This window comes from Aotus nancymaae, unplaced genomic scaffold, assembly GCF_030222135.1.
Source record: "Aotus nancymaae isolate 86718 unplaced genomic scaffold, 86718_ANA_hifiasm-v0.15.2.pri h1tg000051l, whole genome shotgun sequence".
In the NCBI taxonomy this organism is placed as follows: Eukaryota; Metazoa; Chordata; class Mammalia; order Primates; family Aotidae; genus Aotus; species Aotus nancymaae.
This window is the reverse complement of record NW_026988465.1, coordinates 15,060,212-15,084,973: the sequence shown is the minus strand read 5'-3', so window position 1 is coordinate 15,084,973 and position 24,762 is coordinate 15,060,212. Positions and strand designations below refer to the sequence as shown.

Genomic DNA, 24,762 nt, shown 5'->3' with positions numbered 1-24,762 from the left:
TTCATTCTGCAACCTCTTGCTACTTCTGCAACCACTCTCAGGAATGTGCTTCCCAAAAGGAAGGGACTCCTAGGCCCTTTGTGGAAAGGATCTGTGCGTGCCAACAGGCACCATTCCAAACAACACAAGCAATTACTGCTTCTCAGCCTTCCAAGTTGAAGAAAACCTCTAGGTCAAAGCAAAGTGTGGAAGAAAACAGTGTATCGACATGTGCCATGCTAGGACAGGCAGGAGGACCAGCTCACTAGTGGGGGAGGAAGAGAAAAAGGACAGAGGCAATAAGATGGTAAGAGAACCCACAGTAGAATATTTGAGCTTGAAAAGTCCTCCTAGCTATTTTAGCAAATAACTTGATTCTAAAGATAAGGAAACTAGGCTGGGTGCAGTGGCTCATGCCTGTAATCCCAGCACTTTGGGATGCCGACGTCGGCAGATAACCTGAGGTTATGAGTTTGAGACCAGCCTGGCCAACATGTGAAACCCTGTCTCTACTAAAAATACAAAAAATTAGCCGGGCGTGGTGGCAGGCACCTATAATCCCAGCTCCTCGGGAGGCTAAGGCAGGAGAATCACCTGAACCTGGGAGGTGAAGGTTCCAGTGAGCCAAGATTGCACCATTGCACTGCAGCCCGGGCGACAAGAACAAAACTCTGTCTCCAAAAAAAAAAAAAAAAAAAGATAAGGAAACTGATGTCCAGGGAGATTTAAGAGATTGTCCCAAACCATACAGGGGCTTAGCTAGAATGAGACCTAAATCTGAGTTACATGAGGAAGGTAAATGTTAATGAAAACCATCCCAAAGGATGTCCAACCTTTAGATTTAGCAATGGCTTAGGTTCTCAGATAATCTATCGCAAGGAATTTTCTTGGTATAGTGACCATTTTTGGTGGACAGGAACTAGGAAAGATAAAGCACCCTTTAAGAGGTTAGTTTATTCATTGGTGTTGATGCAAATCTTCTGAGCCTTAAACCAAAGTTCAATTCAGAGTCTACTTTTCAAATTACCATTCATAAATTATAATTTCTTGTTAACAGGATAAGGGAAGAAGCTGCTGCCAATATGAATGAGAACATAGGTTAAGTACTAAACGTGCTGCCTGTTATCCCAAATATTTTGCACAACTGAGTAACATCACCACTGATTATTTTCAACCATGCAACTATGCACATTTTTTAAAAACTGCAGTTAAAACTTAATAAGACTAAATAAACATGTCGAATGCTATCATATTATGTTAACAAACTCTCTCATATCTTCCTAAGTAGTCTACAGTGTGAATGAATATTCATTCTCTGAAGCATTTATTGATCTCCTCCCAGACAAGCTGCTAGGTGCTACTAAGATAATGGTATTAGACATGGTCTCCCTGTGCTCAAAGACTTCTCAGTCCAGGGAAGGAGTCAGACAAGCAAATCAATTATCAGGGTACTGACGGTTGTACCCAATGTGTGAGTGATCCATAATGTGTGATATAATACACTTAAGCATGATGTGGTATTGGGAGCACAGAGAAGAAGAATTCAACTAAAGGAAAGGAGTTGATGAAAAGAATCAAGTCTTCTCTGAGAAGGTGATTATATTAATCTATTCTCACACTGCTATAAAGAAATAACTGAAACTAGGTAATGTATAAAGAAAAGAGGTTTAATTGGCTCATGGTTCTGCAGCTGCACAGGAAGCATGGCTGGGGAGCCCTCAGGGAGATTACAATCAAACAGAAGGTGCAGGGGAAGCAGGCACACACGTCTTACGTGGCTGGAGCAGAAGTAAGGGTCGGGGGGAAATGCCACACACTTTTAAACAATTAGGCCTCTCAAGAACTTACTGTCACAAAAAAACAGCACCAGGAGACGGTGCTAAACCATTTTTGAGAACTCTGTCCCTATGGTCCAATTACCTCCCACCAGGCCCCACCTCCAACATCAGGGATCACAACTCAACATGAGATTTCGCTGGGGACACAGATCCAGATCATATCAGTGATTTAAATCTGAGTCTTCAAGTAGCCCAATAGGGGTGCTGGAGAAGGGTAATCAGGCCAAGCAAACAGTCAAAACGAAGGCTTAGACATGAGACTCTAGGTGAAGCTTTTCATAATTCGAACAGAGCTGATACATCCAGAATAAACGAATGAGGGTCTGAGCTAATGCAGTTATGTAATAGACCCAAAGCAATGAAGTTATTTAATAGACCTGAAACAACTGCCTTGCAAAGGAAGATAACCAATGGAGAGATATTTCAGAAACAGAAGGGATGGAATTTGGTATCCGATTGGATGTTATATTAGTCCTTTCTCACAGTGTTATAAACAAATACCTGAAACTGGGTAATTTATAAAGAAAAGAGATTTAATTGGCTCACAGTTCTGCAGGCTTTATAGGAAGCATGATGCTGGCATCTGCTTGGCCTCTCAGGAGGCCTGTCACATGGCCAACGTAGGTGCAAGAGAGTGAGTTGGGGGCGATGCTACACACCTTTTTTTTCTTTTTTAAGACACAGTCTTGCTTTGTCACCCAGGCTGGAGTGCAGTGGCGCAATCTCGGCTTACTGCCTCCCATGTTCAAGTGATTCTCCTGCCTCAGCCTCCCGAGTAGCTGGGACTACAGGTGCGTGTCTCCATTCCTGGCTATTTTTTTGTATTTTTGGTAGAGATGGGGTTTCACTGTGTTAGCCAGGATGGTCTTGATCTCTTGACCTCATGATCTGCCTGCCTCATCCTCCCAAAGTGCTGGGATTACAGGCGTGAGCCACCGCACCCAGCTGCTACACACCTTTAAATGACCAGATCTCACAAGAACTCACTCACTATCCCCAGGACAGTACCTAGAGGGATGGTGCTAAACCATTCACGAGAAATTTGCCCCCATGATGTGATCACTCCCTACCAGGCCCCACCTCCAACAATGAGGATTACATTTCAATATGAGATTGGAGCAGGGGGGACACACATCCAAACTCTATCAGATGTAGGGGGATAAGAGAGAAAGAATAGCCCTAACTGCTGGCACTACTAAGAGGGGGAATAAAAGAGAAGTGGTGGTAAGGAAACCATGATAATTAAAATAAAAGCCTGTAGAATCTGAGGTGCCTCTGGGGCATACTGGAAGAACTGACTAGTAGGCTATCAACAGAGAGAGATCTAGGGTGGAGAGTCATTTGGGAATTGCCATCATTTAGGCAGTGCCCGTAGATGAGATTACCCAAAGCTAAGACAACCCACATGCTATAGAGGGAAGCTGAGGCTTTGGATCTAGGCAAACTCCACTACCCACTCATTATTATGTAACCTTAATGACATTATTTAAGAGATCTGAAACTCAGTTTTCTCATCTATAAAATAGGAATGACGACATTCATCTCATAGGCTGTTGTGAGGGTAAAAGAGGTTTTTTAAGTAGCTACCATAGTGCCTGATACATGGAAATGCCTGATGGACCGGGGATGGTGGTTGGGGTGGAGGCAGTGACTGCAGCTCCTGGAACTGTGCACTGCGCAACCTGCTCAGCTGTACACCATGGCCCTGGCCTGATACACAGTAGGAACTCAGTCAGTGTTATTTACCTAAGAAAGGGAAAGGGGAAGGGAAAGAAAGGGTTAAAAAAGAGACCTCCCCGAAAAGAACATCAGTATTAAAGAGTAGGTAAAAGGGGAGTCCTCAAATAAGTCTAAGAAAAAATTGCTTCTTTTATACTACAAAAATAAAGGTAGGCCAGGAGCACTGGCTCACACCTGTAATCCTAGCACTTTGCGAGGATCACTTGAGCCCAGGTGTTCAAGGTCAACCTGAGCACCTGTGATAGTGAGACCCTGTCTCTACAAACAATAATAAATAACTTAACCAGACATGGTGGCACACACCTGTAGTCCCAGCTACCCAGGAGGCTGAGGCAGGAGGATCACTTGAGCCCAGGAGGTTGAGGCTGCTGTGAGTCACAATCATACCATTGCACTCCAGCCTAAGCAAGAGCAAGAGCCTGTCTCAAATAAATAAATAAATATTTTTTTAAAAATAAATGTAACATTTGATATTTCAAACTGAGATGTAAAATCCAGACACTACAATCTATAAAAATATTTTTTAACTTTCTAGGCAATGACACGTAACAAATTGTTCACCAGAGATTGCAATCATGTTGACCTTCATCATAACAGGGAATTATTTCCTAATCTGAATTCCAGAACTTTGTTTAAAAAAGCATACAAAGTTTTAACATTAATAGTAAGCCATCCAAATTCTATCACTTGCTGGCCAGGCAAGGTGGCTCACACCTGTAATCCTAGCACTTTGGGAGGCCAAGGCGGGTGGATCACTTGAGGTCAGGAGTTCAAGACCAGCCTAGCCAACATGGTGAAACCCCATCTCTACTAAAAATACAAAAATTAGCCAGGCATGGTGGCACATGCCTGTAATTCCAGCTACTCAGGAGGCTGAGGCAGGTGAATTGTATGAACCCAGGAGGCGGAGGTTGCAGTGAGTTGAGATCACATCCCACTGCTCTCCAGCCTGGGCAACAGAGTGAGATTGTCTCAAAAAAAAAAAAAAATTGTATTAACTGGTAATATGCCTAAAGTCATAGAAAAGCCAATCAAAATAAATCTAAAACATACTTAAAGTTTCCCCTGCATGTGCGGCCAAAAAATAAATATAATTACTAGATTCTATATATGTATAAGATACTGAAATAATATATATCATACTGCATAATATGTAATATATAATAGGTATATATTATAAAATGCATTACACCCCTATATAACAACAGAGTCAACAAGTAGAATTTCTTCTTTGGAAAATTATTCTCTTTAATTAATAAAGAAAGTTCTAGAGTTGTTCTTGATATTATCCTTCTATTCTACCTTAGTACCTATATAAGAAACACATATCTTAGACTTTATGTCTTCATTACATCCTATGGTTAAAACATAATTTTTTTAAATGGTTTGTTCAGTCTCAATAAATCAGATGTCAGAATCCAAGTATTGGGAAACCAGCTTCTGCAATATGCAAATCTCTCTCCACAGGGACAGATATAAGGCAAAGGTCATGGTGCTCTGCCACTGACAGTTTGGTTATTTTTCATTTCCAAACAGCTACAATTTCATTTGCATTTTTCTATTGTATCTAATGGGGTGGACTTTTTTCTTTCAGCATTTGTTGAATGTTTTGCATATAGAACTGAGTAAGACAATACAAAATAAGACTAAGAATATTACAAAATAATATGATAGGAACTATGCCAGAGATATATTCAGGGTAGCATGACAGTCAAAGAACAGAAATCAAACTACATAGAAAGTGAAACTGTGACCAGAGGACATCGTCCAGTGACATACACACATACAGGACATACATCCAGTCGTGAAGTATGATAACATAAGTTTCACAAAGTTTGAGACATGTCATCTTGGTTCTATGTCATACTTAACAAGAAGCATCTCAACCCCTTACAGAGCAAGTCAAAACCAACTGGGATCCAACAAGAAAAAACAGAATCATCTCCAAATGTCATTGCCATTATTAGACATGAGAGCCCATCATGACTCGGGATAGAGAGCTGAATGAGAGAGCAAGACTCCACAGGATTCCGTCATCTAGGACTCTCATATCCTATATAACATCACTAGCAAGCTGGGGTTAACGACCAATGAGAACACGGAGGTCAGCGCCTCACTTTCTCCAGAAAAAAAAAAAAATGGCTCTGCACTAGCCCTGAATTAAAATTCTCCACTAGAGAGTCAGATGAAATTGTCTTGATAATCCTTATGTTTGTAAGTTTTATAGTAATCCTGCTATTACTGTCACTTCCAAATTCCTGCATAAGACAATCAATTTTGGAAAAAAAATCCCCAGTGTTCCCATAGTCATTACCACAGCCAATGTATTACTTGGTACTTGTGCATTGTACTTACCAAGTACAATGAAGTACTTGGTACTGTGCATCTGCATCCAACATTAATACAGAGGACTGCCCTGAATTAAGATTCAAATTATTTCTTGGCCTCACAGATGGGGAATTCAATTCCTGGAATTCAGACTCCACCCTACAGAGACCAAATTACTCACAGATAGGAATATTATAGATGTTAATTTTCCAGCAGGATTTTTTTGAAAGCACCTTAAAAACTTGTTTTCTCTATGACAGAAATGTCATGCCCTTCTTTTCCCCACCTTCTCCTTTCCCCCAACTCCTCCCTCTTCCTGCAAAATAGTGAATCACCAAGTCCCCAGTGAAACCAGGAACCAGACAGAGTTAATAAACACTACCATCTGCAACAGATCAAAGAAACAAAAGTGAAGGCATGGAAACCAGGGATGGATGGAGTATGGAGAGGAGCAGAGAACCGCTGCATGGGGAGATAAATGCAGGTGTATATTTTAGAAATGTCTTAAGCAGAATCACAGAAGAACAACGGAGGGACCCTGTCCTGGATCCTACAGGAGAAATATCCCCTATGCTGGCAAAGTCTATTTCCCTTTTACAGTTACCTCTGGGTACCTGCAGCCCTCCATATCCTCTTCAGAATGCATCTCAAGAGAGTTGGCTGTTCTTTCAATACATCTCCCTATAGCACGAGAAACATCTCGTGCCCTCCCCATTTATGTTCTCATCCAATGAGAGGAGTTCTTTTTTTTTAAAAAAAAAAAAAAAGAAGAAGAAGCATCTCACGGTCCTAACTAGGTGCAGCAACAAACCACAGACTCCGGGTGCCACCACGTTTACATCTCCAACAAAATGGAACCTCGGAGAGGTCCTTCTTACACATCAGCAGTCCTAAAATAGACCTGCTCATTCCCCTGGAGAGGAGTCACATTCAGATTAAACACATGACCATGGGTTTGAATAAGCAATTGTTACAGTCATGTGATGAGTCTTTGCAAAGAGCCTTTTTCTAGGGTCAAGAAAGTAACATTTAAACACTTATGATGCCTGATCACAAAACTATGCTAATCTCATGAAAGTCACCATGTCCCTAGATGCAATGAATTATCTCGGAAGGCCAATACTGAAGAAAGCACCTTCTTGCCCAGGGTCCTCTCCATGCCGTGCACAGTCTTTTCCTCCCTCCTCTGACCCAGCTTCCTGTATTTTTCTTCTGTGGCACTTACCAAGCACTCTCATTGTTCACATGCCCATCTCTTTCAGCAGTCCTGCAAGAAGAGTATCATAATTTTTTTTTTCACTTTCTATTCACATCAGCTCCTCACTCACCTCTGTACCTAGGGGGTCTTCTAACGATTTGCCTTTTTCTCTGTGCTCTTTCATCAGACTATGTATGGTGTACACACACACACACACACACACACACACACACACCCTATCTTATCTCTGTGAATCATCTGTTTATTCCCTTTGTCCATTTTGCTTTAGAATAGCTTATATTATTTCCTGTCAATTTATAAGAGCTCTTTGTAAATTATAGTTAATGCACTTTTCCTGCAGTATATTTTACAAATACTTTTTCCAGACATAGCTGATGTCTGTTGATTTAACATTACTGCTGCCACACAATGGGTTTTCACTGCATATATCTGATATGTATTCCTTCTGAAGTTTCCATTCTTTAAAAGGCTTCCCAAGCTTTAACTTGTACATATGTGCTTTTCTGGATTTTCCTGTGAAAGGGTTGTTTTTTAAATTTATTTTTCATCCATTAGGGAATTAACTTTATATCATTTATGATGAGTCCTGTTGTATTTTAACCAAATAGAGAACTACCTGTGCCAGAATAGTTTGTTAACTCACGATTTTTCCATTGAATTGGACTACAATGTGTAACACATATTAACTGTATTCTGATTTATCTATTCTGAAGCATCTATTTTTGAATCTATTCTGTTCTAATGTTTGTGAATTGCTAGGCCAATACTATCTTGACTATAGTAACTTTATAGTTTTTTTTTTTTTTTTTTCAGATAGAGTTTTGCTCTTATTGCCCAGGCTGGAGTGCAATGGCACAATCTCGGCTCAACGCAACCTCCACCTCCTGGATTCAAGCGATTCTCCTGTCTCAGCCTCCCAAGTAGCTGGGATTACAGACATGCGCCACCATGTCCAGCTAATTTTGTATTTTTAGTAGAGACGGGGTTTCTCCATGTTGATCAGGCTGGTCTCGAACTCCCAACCTCAGATGATCTGCCGGCCTCAGCCTCCCAAAGTGCTGGGATTACAGGCATGAGCTACCGTGCCTGACCAACTTTATAGTAATCTTATTTTTCATACTTTTCTTCAATAGGGCATTTGACAATATAAAGCTTTATAGTCATTTTACATAATTTTGAAAACTAAATTGCTAATCTATTCTGAATTGCAAGAATTTTATATAATATGCATATTTTTGCAGTTTTATCATATCATTTAAGGAACACATATCCCCATTTCTTAGTGTTCATTGGTAAAACAGAAGATTTCAGTTCATATATTTATCTTGCATCCAGCCATTTTCCCAAATATTTTACTAATTCTACTAGAGTGGCTTTCTATATTTAGTCTCATGTTTGGTGATGTGTGCAAAATCATGTCAGCAGCAACAAAAAAAAAGATGCTTTTATTTTTTATTTTCCAGTAAATATATCAACAACACAACTTCCTATCTTGTTGTGTTTATTAGAACACAAAAGGTAATGATAAATTTAAAAAACTGATCACAGGCTTTTCTATCTAGATTCTTATGTAATTGGTTTTAGTATTTCATCATTTATAATGAAGCGTCCTAGTTTGTTCTCAAACAGTCTTTTTTTTTTTTTTTTTTTATTTATTTATTGCATTTTAGGTTTTGGGGTACGTGTGAAAAACATGCAAGGTTGTTGCATAGGTGCATACGTGGCAGTGTGATTTGCTGCCTTCCTCCCCTTCACCCATATCTGGCATTTCTCCCCATGCTATCCCTCCCCAATTCCCCACCCCCCCGCTGTCCCCCCCACTCCCCCACAACAGACCCCCATGTATAGTGCTCCCCTCCCTGTGTCCATGTGTTCTCCTTCAAACAGTATTACAGTTAAGTAGTTTCCTTCTATTCCTCCTTAAGAGTTTTCTTAGGAATAGTACTAACTCTATCAGATGTCTTTCAGCGACTATTGATATAATCATATGTTACTCATCTTTTATAGTTTTTATATAATAGACTAAGTGGCTGGATTTTCTGATATGAAACCAAATTCATATTCCTGGAATAATACCTTCTTGATCACATTATATTATCCTATACTGGTATTGAAGATATGCTGGCTTCATAAAGTGAACTGGAGGAACACTATTTTTTTCTATGTTCTGGGAGAGGTTAAATAACATTTTCATTATCTCACTTTTAATGACAGAATGACCATAAATTTCTCATTCAAACCAGGACACTTTGACAATGAAAGAAGATGCTAATAAATAATGGAAACGATAAAAAGTTTTAAATATACAAAGAGATGGGGTCTCATTCTGTTGCCCAGTATGAAGTACTGTGGTGTAATTATAGCTCACTGCAGCCTTGAACTCCTGGCCTTGAACAATCCTCCAGATTTGGCCTCCCAAGTAGCTAGGACTACAGGCACATGCCACTATGGCCAGCTAATTTTTAAAATTTTTTATAGAGATATTACCCAGGCTGGTCTCAAGCAATACTTCCACTTCAACCTCCTAAAGCACTGGGATTACAGGCATGGGCCACCATACCCAATCTAAAACATTTTTTATACTGATTAATGTTCATATTAAAAATATAACAAGGGGCCAGGTGTGGTGGCTCATGCCTGTAATCCCAGCACTTTGGGAGGTGAAGGTGGGCAGATCACCTGAGTTTAGGAGTTCAAGACCAGCCTGGCCAACATGGGGAAACACCATCTCTACTAAAAATACAAAAATTATTCCAGCACAGTGGCATGCACCTGTAATCCCAGATACTTGGGAGGCTGAGGCATGTGAATCACTTGAACCCAGGAGGCGGAGGTTGCAGTGAGCCTACATGGCGCCACTGTACTCCAGCCTGGGTGACAACACAAGACTCCTCCTCAAAAAAAAAAAACTAAACAAAAAAAATATATATAATATGTATGTTTATATATATAATTTTATATATGATATACATAATTATATATTATATATAATTATATATATTTTTATATAATTATATATATAATTATATATATATAACAAGGTAAATTATTCTTGGCATATATTCAGATACTTTTATCAGTTCATCACTAATACTGACTCACTGCTATTTTTATGAAGAATGTTATATTTTCAATATAATATTTTTCATTTTTCATTTTTATTTTTTAGAGACAGTATCTCCCTCTATTGTCCAGGCTGGAGTACAGTAACAAGATAGCTCAGTGCAGCCTCAAACTCCTGGGCTCAAGAGATCCTCCCATCTCAGCCCCCAGAGTAACTAGAACTATGATCAAATGCCACCATACCTGGATAATTATTGAATTGTTTTGTTGTTGTTGTTGTTTTGTTTTTTAAGAGATGAAGTCTCACTATGTTGCCCAGGCTGGTCTTGAACTTCTGGACTCACACAGCGGTTCTCTCACTTTGGCCTCCCAAAGTGTTGGGATTACAGGCATGAGCCACTGCACCTGGTCAATATCTTTTATTCACTAAATATTCATGTAATCTTCTTCAAAGGTACATTTCATAAATAACAAATTTGAAATTCGTGACACCTTCAATTGACTCTTTTCTGTAAATAATAATTGTAATTGAGAACATACTCTGTCTTCAGTGCTCCAGTATCTAGAAAGCTTGGGGAAAATTATATTAAATGTAATATATTCTTAATATTCCTATTTTTTAGCTGGATGCAGTGGTGCATGCCTGTAATCCCAGCTACTTGGGAGTCTGGGGCATGAGAATCGCTTGAACCTGGGAGGCTGAGGTTGCAGTGAGCTGAGATCACTTCACTGCATTCCAGCCTAGGAAAAAGCAAGACTCTGTCTCAAAAAAAAAAAAAAAAAATCCTATTTTTATATTGAATTACAGTTTTTTTGACCCTGAACAACACAGGTTTGAGCTGCATGGGTCCACTAATCTGTGGATTTTCTTCCACCTCTGCCAGCCCTGAGACAGCAAGACAAATCTGTCCCTCAACATGAAGACCACAAGAATGAAGACCTTTATAATTCACTTCCACTTACTCAATAGTAAATATGTTTTTCTCTTCCCATTTGAGGTTTGGAATGTAGCATCCTACAATTTCTTAATCTTTCATCACTCCAATCCCCAAATCTGGGTCATTTTATCATTCCCATTCTCTGCTCACCTTGCTGCTAGATAAGATCATAAAACTATAATGACTAGGTCCACCACAAATTCAAACTGTCCAACTTGATCTAAGACCTTTAAATTACTCCACAAGTCCCAAAGAGAACCAAAGAATGAGTACATGTTTTAAAGGTGCAGATTTTGATTTGAAATAAGATGAAAGCTTATGACCGCTTCAGCTAACCAGTGTCTGAATAATGAGCTCAGCATTACCGCTGGTATTTGAGTTTAGATCAGGGGTTCCCAAACATGACTGGTTATAAGAAACATCCGAATAGATTTTCTTTTTCTTTGAAACAGGGTCTTGTTCTATCACCCAGGCTTGAATGTAGTGGCACCATCTCAGCTTACTGCAGCCTCAAACTCGCAGGCTCAAGGGCTCCTCCTGCCTCAGCCTCCCTAGTAGCTTGGGCCCCACATGTCACCATGCACCACCACATGCCCAGTTAATTTTTCAAAAATTATTATTTGTAGAGATGGGGTCTCCCTATGTTGCCCAGGCTGCTCTCAAACTCCTGGCTTCAAGTGATCCTCCTGCCTTGGCCTACCAAAGTGCTGTGATGACAGGCATGAGCCACCGTGCCTAGCTGAATTTTTTTTAATACAGAAACCAGGCCCCACTTCAGACCAACTGAATTAAAATCTCTGGGAGGTACCGACATCTAAAGCTTCCTAGGAAGTTTCTCATGAAGCCAATCCATAGATTGACATTAAGTTTCCACGGGGCTACCCTACTGATTGTACTTTTTTCCAGGACACAATGAAAGGGATTTCTTCACTGAGAGGAAATCTAGGTTGGACGGCCTGCCTTTACAGTGTATTCCAATTGTTTCTTTGTCCTCGATTTGAACCTGAAGCCTGTCGATGTTGCTTATGCTCCATTTTTGTCCCACTATGGCACTTAGGGCTCAACAATTTCATGCCTTGGGAGAGCAGTCTAGGGTTCCCACCAGACAGTCCAGAAATGACCACAATGGATGCACGTGTGAATCCTGCTCATGGCACCTCTGCTGATGTGAAGTGCACACCATTTCTTAATTTCCCCCACTAATATGGATGGGCTACTGCTCTTTATCCTCCACAGCTCTCCTGCTTCATTTATAATGACTTTATGTTAGCCAAAATAAATGTTTTTCTACTTCTGTTCTTACAGCAAAAGTAAAAGCCAGAACATCGAATATTTGCTGGACTGAATATTTAAATACATTTGTTGCTGTAGTTGGCCTCAGTGGACTCTATCATACAGTGCAACTTATGTCACTGATTTTGAAACATCTCTATGGTCAGTGAAAAGATCAAGCATTACCAAGATCCAAATAGCCAGTTCCTATAATATCCCTGAATATGAGTCATATGTCTGATTGATTGATTTACAATAAATCTCCCCCACATGTATCTTGATTTAAAGAAAAAAATTCCAGGCCAGGCATGGTGGTTCACACCTGTAATCCCATCTCTTTGGGAGGCCAAAGCGGGAGAATTGCTTGAGTCCATGAGTTCAATGCTAGTCTGGGCAACATAGTAAGATCTCGTCACCATAGAAAAAAAAAGTCCTTTTCTGCTAATGGAGAAAACCACATTAACAGCTATTACTTCACTTTTTATATATGCATAAGAAAACTTAAAATTGAAATGGGGAAAATCTATTTAGAAGAGTCATTTGATTCTAATGAAAAGTAATGCTTCACAGAATGAAATGAAATGATACCTCCTACAGCCACACATGTTAAATCATTGTCTTTGGGCAAAGTATTCTTAAAAACAATTACAACCTTTTGAAGTAGATATTGATGCAGCTTCAGTAGATTTGTGAATTACACATTCATCACCAACATCCTTGAGAAACAGAGATTTGGTGCTTAATTTTTTTATTAAACTTTCACTTTTTTAGTCCATTTCCTGACAAAAGGGATTATTCCAAAATAAATGTTAAAACAATACTTATAGATGTACACCATACAAAAACAGCACAACCATACCAAGAGCATTCAGACTTCACATACTTCCAACTGATGTCACCAAGTCAGCCTGGTCACTTCCAGCTTTCTGCAGGTCCCTGTGGGGACCACAGCACAACTGACTGGTATACCAAGTAGCTCACAGCAGTAGCAGCAGCAAGTACTTCTCCTACCGCCATCTAGACTGGAAAGAGTTGGCTGTCCTTAACCACTAGGGGAGGAACATATTTCACTTTATCAGCCAGTGCTTGGCATGCTATTCTTTAAAGGGATGTGTAAGTTAATTTGTATTGAAAGAGAAACAGGGGGTAGCAAGGTTATACACATCGCCTTTCAAATTTAAACACAAGTAAAATTACTCTTCACAACACAAGCACCTTAGACATCACTAGAAAAGACCACAGCAAAACCCGGTATACAAGGTGGAGAGCCACCGTCCCATCTTCTTTTAATGCCTTGTTAAAACATAATTGCTTCCTTAAAAATAAGAAACTGAGAGCAAATATCAAATGGGACACAAAGAGGCTGGGACTTCTACAGTAATTGATCTTTTTGAATGTTCTATTTGAATCAATTTTGGTCATTTGTATTTTGCTCATGAGTTACTCATTTCTTCCATATTTTCATATTAGTTTCCATAGAGTTTTGCTCCTAGTGTACATATATAATGCTTATGATTCTATCTTGCGTGCATCTGTAATTGTGTTTCCTTGTTCCTAATCTTGTATACTTTTGCTCTTTTTTCCAGTATTTTGTCTTATTTAGCCTTCCTACATTTTTTCCCTATTCCATTAATTCTCACCTATAACTTTATCAGCCCTTCTTCCTACCTTGTGTGTGTGTTGTTTGGTTGGTTTAGGAGGGGTTTGAGGCAGGTAGGTGTTTTGCTGTCTTCTTCTTCATGAATAAGGAAGATAGTTACTGTTACAAATTTTTTTTCTAAGTAAAGTTTTAAGTATATGCTATGCCCGAAAGATTTGGGTTTAAAGTATACTTTTTTTTATTGCTCTCCAAAGAACCTTTTGCTTTTCTTTTGTTTTCTCTTTGATCAAAGGTTTACCTGAGAGAGTGTTTTTTAATTTCCAAGTAGTTATTTTCTGGTCATATGTTTAGTATTGGTTTCTAATTTAATTGGATTATGGTGAGGAAATGTAATCTATAAAATCTCTACTTTCATATTTGTCATAGTTTTACTTTATTTTGGCCAAGTAGGTTAATAAGTCTATTTTTCTGGTAACTGGGGTTTGGAAAATTACACATATCCAAAGAAATGTTCCCTGAAAAACCTCATGGTGATGTGACCAGGCAACCTGCCCTGGCCCCTAAACATTCAATCCCCATAATAATTGGCCCCGTTTCATTGTCCCATAGCAAAATGCATTCTAACTTGCAAATCTGGACCCATTACACCTCTAAGTAGAAAACAAGGCAATTAATTATTTTTAATAGTCAGATGATTATTTTTAATAGCCAGATGATTGTATCACCTTGGAATTTAATCAAAACAAACCAAAGGCATGCAATAGTCCTGAGTTATGCCCAGCAATAACTTGGTTTAAGTTTTCATTTTCCAACCTGGCATCTCAACTCCTCCTCAGTATTAGTAACTCAGGCAAACCTGCTGCCCACCCACAAATCCAGAAGAAAACCATCTGTCTCATACATCAGGAAGACCTCAGCATGATTCACTGAACCCTTGAGGTGAAAGAGATCAGAACTAATTTTTTTTTTTCTCAGCTCACTGCAATTTCCTTCTCCCAGGTTCAAGTGATTCTCCCGCCTCAATCTCCTGAGGAGCTGGGATTACAGGTACCTGCCACCATGCCCAGCTAATTTTTTGTATTTTTAGTAGAGACGGGGTTTCACCATGTTACCCAAGATAGTCTTGATCAACTGACCTCAGTTGATCCACCCGCCTCAGCCTCCCAAAGTACTGGGATTACAGGCATGAGCCACCGTGCCCGGCCAGAACTATTTCAAATACAAGTAATTGCTGAAATATTTAGTCCAACTGAGGCTTGAAGATTCTGTACTCAGATCAGCCTTGGTGATATAGGACTCTTACAATGAACACACTTGAGAGCAGAAATCTTGTTTAAAATCACCAAGGAAATTCCAAACTTCTACAAAAGAATTAGCGGATATTTTAGCAAGGGTACACTTGGAGGCAGGATGTTATTTCTTCTGAAAGTTCATAACAATAAAGTGGAAGCTTCCTCAGCAATCTGGGAGTTTGAGAAAAAAAAGAATTATATTATTGAATACCTATTGTGTGCCAGGCATGGCACTTGGCACTGTGCATTCCACATACATTATTTCTTTTGATCTTTATAAAAGTAGTCATTATAAAAAATAAGCTTATCTACTTATAAACTGCTTATAAGTATCACATTTTTTAAGTGGTTAGTAACTGATACCACAGGAAAGCCTCACAGAGGCATAGTATTAGCTATAAAGTTGTCCCAAAAAAATGGGACATTCACTGTTTTACCATTTCGGGTTAAATTGAGACTCCAGTATTTTTGCTTCTAAGTCAGGAAGAATTACCTTAAAATTTGTAAGGTTTAAGTTTGTGATTTCAACAAACATTTGCTTCAAACGTAAACTGATATACCCACCCATTTACTTTTTTTTTTTTTTATAGAGACAAAGATTTCATTATGTTGCCTAGTTTGGTCTCAAACTCCTGGCCTCAAATGATCCTCCTGCCTTGACCTCCTAAAGTGCTGGGATTGCAGGTGTGGGCCACCATGCCCAGTCCATTTACTTTAAGGTAATTGTGACATTATTAATTAAATATTCAAACTCTTCTAATCAAATGAGCTCATGAAATCTAATCCTACACCTGACTTTTATTTATACTATTGACCTAAGCACACAGAGGCAATTCTAACTACTAACCTAAATGATTTTTTAATTGGCACAAAGTTCAAATATACAACCTGCCTTTCATTTTAGATTCATCTTCTTTTCATCCATTTTCACTTTGCACCTCAGTTTCAGCCATACTAAAACAAATCTAAGAATTCAAATTTCACATTCACAAATTCCTTGGTTCTCCATTTACCAAGGCCATTCTTCCCTGCCTTTTTCACCTGACCAATAGCTCTTCATCTCACACACACATACACACACACAGTCACTCAAAATGTGTCTTTTCTGGGATTACTCTCCTACCCACCTTTCCCCACCATATAATTAGACACTCCCATCTAGGCTTCCTTTCTTCCTTATGCTCTTACTTTCATTGCTCCATTCAACAAATTTTTTTTTCTCTTTTTTTTGAGATGGAGTCTTGCTCTGTTGCCCAGGCTGGAGTGCAGTGGTGCAATCTCTGCTCGCTGCAACCTCCGCCTCCTGGGTTCAAGCCATTCTCCTGCCTCAGCCTCCTGAGTAGCTGAGATTACAGGCGCCTGCCACCACATCTGGCTAATTTTTTGTATTTAGGCTATATATAGAGGCTAAGGCAGGAGGATTGCTTGAGGCCAGGAATTCAGGACCAGCTTGGGCAACAAAGTGAGACTCCTGCTTTTAAGTATTTTTAAAAAAACTTTAAAACTACTTACTCAAAAACTTTTTCAAGCTATAATAAAAGCAAGAGATAATCATGGAAAGTAAACCTTAATTTTATTTCTAATTGTTTATTAATTTCTGGTGCTTTCTTAAACCCAAAAATGCTCATTAATGATATGTTAACAACACATAAATTTCTAATTTTATCAAAAGGCAAAAGAAGTTTTTTTGTTTTTGTTTTTGTTTTTTTGAGACAGAGTTTCACTCTTGTTGCCCAGGCTGGAGTGCAATGGCACAATCTCAGCTCACCACAACTTCCACCTCCTGGGTTCAAGTGATTCTCCTACCTCAGCCTCTGGAGTAGCTAGGATTACAGGCATGTGCTACCATGCCTGACTAATTTTGTATTTTTGGTAGAGATATGGTTTCTCCATGTTGGTCAGGCTGGTCTCAAACGTCCGACATCAGGTGATCTGCCCCGCTCGGCCTCCCAAAGTGCGGGGATTACAGGCATGAGCCACCACACCTGGCCAAAAGAGGTATTTTATACTCCTCTGATAAGCACTGTGAATAAAGATCAGTAGTCAATCATAACTAATTCACCCTCACCTCCCCATGTAAGAGTGAGAACAAATCAAGACAAGTAAGAGAAACTTTGGTGCAAGGCTCCCAGTCCATTCTATCAAGATGAGAGGGGTCCTTGTCCAGTATCTGTCTTCCTTTCATAGGACCTAATGCATACATACAGGCTGAAGCTCTCATCCTCAGTGGTTATGTTGAAAATAACTAATCTAAAATGTTATCCTCTTTTGATGGAAGTAATCCATAAACTGACCAACAGAGACAAAACTTTTGAGAACAAACAATGTTACTACATAGGGTTACTTCATCCTTAAAAATATTTTCCAGTCTTTTCAACCTGCAATTTTTACACATAATTCTGCAGGACCTTGGACAATATATATGTTGCAGCACATACCTGAGGCTATGAAAATTGGAGTGAGATAAGGAAGCAGAAATGAGATACCATCATGCCCAAAAGAATGCTATAAACTTGGATGGCCACCTACCCAGTTCATGATTATCTCAGTTCAACAGTTCAGATGGCTTATGGTGTTCCTTTGATATTACACCAGTTTATGTCTCTTACCAGAAAGTGTGATGGAAATAAATATCCCCAAGTGAGCAGGATGAGCCATTGTGATCCACAGCATGCCCTGAATTAGACTATATTTTATATTGTAATCAAAAAATGAAATGAAATCACAGGTCAACATCATCACCCCTCTCCCCAAAGGACTGACTAAAATATAGTGAGCAAATATACTTGGTTTAGAATAAGCAAAATCTTTAAGTGGATTAATTACTCCTTGCTCCTATGAACTATTTTGTTATAGAGGAAGCGTAGTTCTAATCTCTGAAAATTAAACAAAATTGTATTAGTTCATTCTCATGCTGCTAATAAAGACATGCCCAAGACTGGGCAATTTATAAAGGAAAGAGGTTTAATGGACTCACAGTTCCACATGGCTGGGGAGGCCTCACAATCATGGCAGAAGGCAAAGGAGAATCAAAGGCACATCTTACATAGTAGCAGGCAAGAGAGCTTGGGCAGAGGAACTCCCATTTATAAAACCATCACATCTCGTGAGACTTACTCACTACCATGAGAACACTATGGGGAAAACCACTTCCACAATTCACTTATCTCCACCTGGCCCTGCCCTTAACACGTGGGATTATTACAATTCAAAGTGAGATTTGGGTGGGGACACAGCCAAACCATATCAAAAATCTATGTTGACTGTGTGGTGCCATGGTCTAGGCACTTCTTGGACAGCATGTCTCACTTGCCAATGAAACTCCTGTGCAAGAAGATTGAGAAGCGGAACCTCAAATTGCAGCAGTGGAACCTGAAGTTGCAAGGGGCCTCAAATCTGACCCTATCAGAAATTCAAAATGGAGATGTGTCTGAAGAAACACTGGGAGCTGGAAAGGTTAAAAAATCAAAACATTCTATGAATATGGGCTTATCAGAAGCTCAAAATGGAGACCTGTCTCATGAAGCAGGGGAAAATATAAAAGTTAAAAATATCCCCAGAAATCTATCGTATTAACCAATGGAGAAGCAGCACTGCAGTCTCCCAATTCACAATCAAAAGAGAAAAATGCTGAATGATGCTGGGCCTGATACAAAAAAAGCAAAAACTGAAAACAAAGGGGATTCTGAATAAGAAAGTACCGAGACTCCTAAAGACACAGAAAATAATGTGTAGAAGCCAGATAATGATGGAGATGACAGTGAGGTGCCCAGCTTGCTCCTGAAAGTAACAGGAGCTTTTGAGGATATTTCATTTGCTTCTCTATGCCATCTTGTCAATGAAAACACTCTGAAGGCAATAAAAGAAATGGGTTTTACAAACATGACTGAAATTCAGCATAAAACTATCAGACCACTCTGGAAGGCAGGGATCTTCTAGCAGCTGCAAAAACAGGCAGTGGTAAAACCCTGGCTTTTCTCACCCCTGCAGTTGAACCCATTGTTACGTTAAAGTTCATGCCCAGGAAAGGAAGGGGAGTCCTTATTCTCTCACCTAGTAGAGAATTAGCCATGCAAACTTTTGGTGTTCTTAAGGAGCTAATAACTCAGCACGTGCATACTTATGGGTTGATAATGGGTGACGGTAACAGATCTGCTGAAGCACAGAAACTTGCTAACAGGATCAATATCATCGTGGCCACACCAGGCTGTCTGCTGGACCATATGCAGAACACCCCAGGGTTTATGTATAAAAATCTGCAGTGCCTGGTTATTGATAAAGCTGATCAGATCTTGGACATTGGATTTGAAGTGGAATTAAAGCAAACTATTAAACTTTTGCCAACATGTAGATGGATTATGCTCTTTTCTGCCACCCAAATTCGAACAGTTGAAGACCTAGCGAGGATTTCTCTGAAAAAAGGAACCATTGTACATTCCTGTTGATGATGAAGCTAATGCAACAGTGGATGGTCTTGAGCAGGGATATGTTGTTCATCCTTCTGAAAAGAGATTCCTTCTGTTCTTTACATTCCTTGAGAAGAACCGAAAGAAGGTGCTCATGGTCTTCTTGTCATCTTGTATGTCCGTGAAATACCACTGTAAGTTGCCGAACTACATTGATTTGCCCGTCTTGGCCATTCATGGAAAGCAAAAGCAAAATAAGCATACAACCACATTCTTCCAGTTCTGCAACGCAGATTCAGGAACGCTATTGTGTACAGATGTGGCAGCAAGAGGACTGGACATTCCTGAAGTCGACTGGATTATTCAGTATGACCCTCCAGATGACCCTAAGGAATATAGGCATCGTGTGGGTAGAACAGCCAGAGGTCTAAATGGGAGAGGGCACGCCCTGCTCATTTTGCACCCAAAAGAATTATTTTCTTCACTATTTGAAACAATCCAAGGTTCCATTAAGTGAATTTGACTGTTCCTGGTCTAAAATTTCTAACACTCAGCCTCAGCTTGAGAAATTGATTGAAAAGAACTACTTTCTTGACAAGTCAGTCCAGGAAGCATGTAAGTCATACATACAAGCCTATGATTCCCATTCTCTGAAACAGATCTTTAATGTGAATAACTTAAATTTGCCTCAAGTTGCTCTGTCATTCGGTTTCAAGGTGGCTCCCTTTGTTGATCTGAACATCAACAGCAATGAAGGCAAGAAGAAAAAGCGAGGAGGCAGTGGTGGATTTGGCTACAAGAAAACCAAGAAAGTTGAGAAGTCCAAAATCTTTAAACACTTTAGCAAGAAATCATCCGACAGCAGGCAGTTCTCCCACTGAAGACATGCCTTTCTTTCATCTTGAATAACTTTGTCCTAAAATGAATTTTTTCCCCTTGATTTAACAGATTTTTTGCAGCTTTTAGAATTTGGACTTATCTAACAAGAGTATAAATTGACTTGGGTTGCAAGCACTGAGCACTGTTACTTCTATCAAGTCTCTTTTATTTTGGAGATATAAAACAGGCTTTAATTTTCTTGGTTCCCTAAGGGTAAAGCAAGGAATATCTGGTCTTATTGTGATTATATTTTTTAATTTTAAATATCCCTCCCTCATACATACAAATATATGTTACTGTTTTAACAAAATTCTTTTTGTACCTTTAAAAAACATCTATGTTAATACAGCAATGTTATCTCATCTGAGTACTTTCACAAATGTCATCTCATTTAATACTTACAACACCCCTTCAGGTGAGGTTTTATTATTCCCATTTATAAATGGGGGAACTGAGCATTGAAAGATAAACTGACTTTCCTGAGGTCACACAGTTACTGGCACAATGTGCACTAGAACCCAATGACCAAGTCAAGAGAGTTTCAACTGGAGCAAGCTTGTCCAGCCTGCAGCCCTGTGACCCAAGATGGCTTTGAATGCAGCCTAATACAAATGTGTAAACTTTCTTAAAACATTATACAATTTTTTTACGATTTTTTTAAAGCTCATCAGTTCTCATTAATGTTAGCGTATTTTATGTGTGGCCCTTCTTCTTCCAATGTGGCCCAGAAAAGCCAAAAGATTGGACAGCCCTGAAGTAGAGCGCCCTTGCTTCCCAAATAAAGTTATAGGTAACATCAAGCTCCCCTTTTTTCTCATGTCAGGATCTTTTTTGGAAAGAGGACAAAAGCATGTTAATGCAAAACTTTTAGTTCTATTTTTAAATGCCTACTTGGGGCAAAGGGCCAGGTGTTCTGCCAAAACAAATTAGATAATATTCTGATATTAGCAGATTCTCAATCTTGACCAAGAAGAAAAATATACAACATAACATATTGAGAAGAGAGTCCAACAACTCTGAGTACACTGAAAAATCTCAGCCTTGGCCTTCTGCAAGAAGGAAGAGGCAAGTTTCCCATATGAGAAAACAGTCAAAGAGTATGACTCAAGGACTATTTCAGTACAAGATCTTATTTCAACCCTGTTGTCCATCTGTTTGCTGAGAATGTAAGTTGTCTAGATCCAACTCAGCAAAGAGGATGAAATCATCTGCTGAAGCCACATAAACAGGAGCCCCACAAAGGCACACTGTGATGACACGACCTAGCCATGCAATGAGAGGCCAGTGTACACCTTCTCATTATCTGGCTGCATTTCTGTGCAGTCATGGCATCTTATGCCAGGAAGGTAAGTTCAGGGACCCAGCTAAACAAATGATAAATGCTGTAAGATTTATTCTCTATTTACTGCAGGCTAATGGAGGGGAAAGATAGGCCCAGCGCAGTGGCTCACACCTGTAATCCCAGCACTCTGGGAGGCCAAGGTGGGAAAATCGCTTGAGCCCATAAGTTTAAGAGCAGCCTGGCCAACATAGGGAGACCTTGTTTCTACAAATAATCAAAATATTAGCTGGGTTGTGGCAGCATGCATCTGTGGTTCCAGCTACTTGGGAGGCTGAAGGGAAAAGATCGCTTGAGCCCAGGAGGTTGAAGCTGCAGTGAGCCATGATCACAGCACTGCACTCCAGACAGGGTAACAGAGCAAGACCCTGTCTCAAAAAAACAAACAAACAAATAAATAAAAGAATAATGGAGGGGAAAGAGCAACTCAAATAATTGCATACAAAAAATAATTAATATTTTAAATACATACATTGACTACAGACAATATTTATCAAAAATTGCAGCCAGCCATTCTTATTCTTTCCTTCCTTTTCCTCTTTACCTGCCTCCTCTTTTTTTTAGTCACTAAGGTCATAAACTTACCACTTTCTACACAGTCCTATCCTTCCTTTTGTATCATCTACTACTACTACATCTTTTGATACAGGGAACCCACAACCATCATCCACTTACATACCTCTGTGTTGTCCGCCTACCTCCTTTACAGTAAGAGGAAAACAGAGGTTCCAGGGAATGCCAAACTTTAGAGAAGCTTAGGGGAATGAATATTTAGAAAGCTAATGAATTCAGGGATTGACCAGAAGAGTTCAGACTCTAATTTTAAGGGTAAGGAAAATTTAAAGGTCATCATATCAGCTATGCTGTAGACCATATTATTATTTGCAGTTTGGCTAGAAACCTAAACTAGCAAGTACAGAGTTGTTTCCATAATAAAATAAGTTCCAAGTTCTAAACAACTAGATCCCTAAACATTTAGGAACCCTAAACATTCCTAAGTTTGGAACTACCTATAAAAAAATGTAACAATAAATTTTTCCTCTTGAGTTTCTTTTTCTTTACAGCTGTAGAGGAAAACAGAAAGTATACATGTATGTAACTGGGTGTTGAGATTTGACCCCCTTCCATTGGAGCTACTTCAATTGAGAAGAAAGTTGGTGACTACCATTTCCTTCCTAAGAGCCCTCATGAATTTATTCCTCTCAGTGTGTCCAACATGAATAACTGGACCAACTTCTGGATAAGTTGTGACCATTGGGAAAAGGACTCTCGATATTATCATAGAGAACAAGCACAACAAGTTTGAGGAGGGTTTTACATTGGCAAAGGGAGTCTGTTGGAGCTGTAGCCCAAGGGGAAAGTTGAGCTCCAAAGGAAGTGCACGATTTCTTCTGAGCAGATCCTCTAACTGTATTCCTGTATAAGAGAGGTGGGGTGGGGTGGGGTGGGGTGGGGGGAAATCGGGCTATGAGGAATGAGATTGTGGAAACAATGAGGATGGGTTTCAAAAGAATAAAATCACTGACATGTCAACATATTTGCCAAGCCTGTCCTAGACTTATTTGCTCTTCAAAGAGCTATAATCATGGGTCAAACCTGAAGGGAAACTATTAGACTTCTCTACGTAACAGAGGACACAGAATAGGCTGCAGCCATACCTCAGATGAGTGAGGAAAGACTAGAGTCACACATTTCTACCATTAAAGAATGGTGCCTTCAAATCTCATAGCAGCCATGTTTGGATTATGTAATTTTGCCTTCTAGGCTAAAAGCTGATTGGACGTAGGATGGATGCCTGTTGAAAGTAGAGCCAGCCAGGTGTAGTGGTTCATGCCTGTAACCCCAACAGCTTGGGAGGCTAAGGCAGGAGGATTGCTTGAGGCCAGGAGTTAGAGTCCATCCTGGGCAACAGAGCAAGACCTTGTCATTAAAAAAAGAGGAAGATGAAAGAAAAAGGAAGGAAGGAAGGAAGGAAGGAAAAAGGGAGGGAGGGAGGGAGAGAGGGAGGGAAGGAGGGAGGGAGGGAAAGAAAAGAAGAAAAGAAAAAAAAATTAGCTGGGCTAAATTATCTGGTGGCAAGTGCCTGTATACCAGCTATCATACTTAGGAGGCTGAGACAGGAGGATCACTTGAACCTAGGAGGTCAAGGCTGCAGTGAGCCATGATGGTGCCACTGCACTGCAGCCTGGGTGGCAAAGCAAGGCTCTGTCTTAAAAATAAATAAAAATACAAATGTAACAGAGCCAATCAGATTTCCCCTAATCGGAATTTTGGATTTGCGGACAGCAAATCCAAATTTGCTGTCAAAATCACTTCATCTCTGTGCCTGCTCAAAGCTGTGCAGCAGCCATATTCCAGCATCTAGACATGCAGCAGAGAAAGTCAGAGACAGAACATAAAGCAGATGTGCAAGATGGGAGGGACAAGTCAGGGGAGGAGAACTCTGGCTTAACAGCTCTCAGTTCCAGTTCCTCATAGAAGCCAGCTGGAGTCCTATCTTTAGGTTCCTCAAGACACTCCTTGTCTTTAAAACAACTTTTCCTTTTTAAAGAAGCTAGTTCAAATTTACTTCAGTTATTTGAAACTAGAAACACCTGAATAAAACCACATCACCAAAAATTAAATGAAGATTCTGCAACGAAAAGAACATGGACTTTGGAATCCACCAGTGCTGGGTTCAAATCGTGGCCCCTGAATATCAGCTAGCTGTCCAGTCGAGAGTAAGAACATAAAACTCAATACTAATTTCCTAGCCTGTCTGAACTTTGGTTTCCTCACTAGAAAATGCAGATAACAACTGTCATATATAGTTGCTGTGAAAATCAGAAAAACATATGTACAGCATCTAGCACATAACAAACACGAAGTA

General features: G+C 39.6%; 1 protein-coding gene and 1 pseudogene across 8 annotated transcripts in view; one reads left to right on the top strand and one right to left on the bottom strand.

Moving 5' to 3' along the window:
• The window catches only part of RNF144B (ring finger protein 144B), a 283,693-nt gene that overhangs the window by 177,041 nt on the left and 81,890 nt on the right, over positions 1-24,762 (bottom strand). For 5 of the 8 annotated variants that reach the window (XM_064363024.1, XM_064363023.1, XM_064363025.1 and 2 more), the window contains exon 1: positions 6,490-6,588. The exons of the other annotated variants lie outside the window; for them this stretch is intronic. In XM_064363024.1, the coding sequence (XP_064219094.1) occupies positions 6,490-6,531 (42 nt within the window). In that variant the 5' untranslated portion in view covers positions 6,532-6,588. Of the gene's footprint in view, positions 1-6,489; positions 6,589-24,762 lie in introns of those variants that run through there. 8 annotated transcript variants of the gene reach the window in all.
• On the top strand, positions 18,570-20,556 carry LOC105733879 (ATP-dependent RNA helicase DDX18-like; annotated as a pseudogene).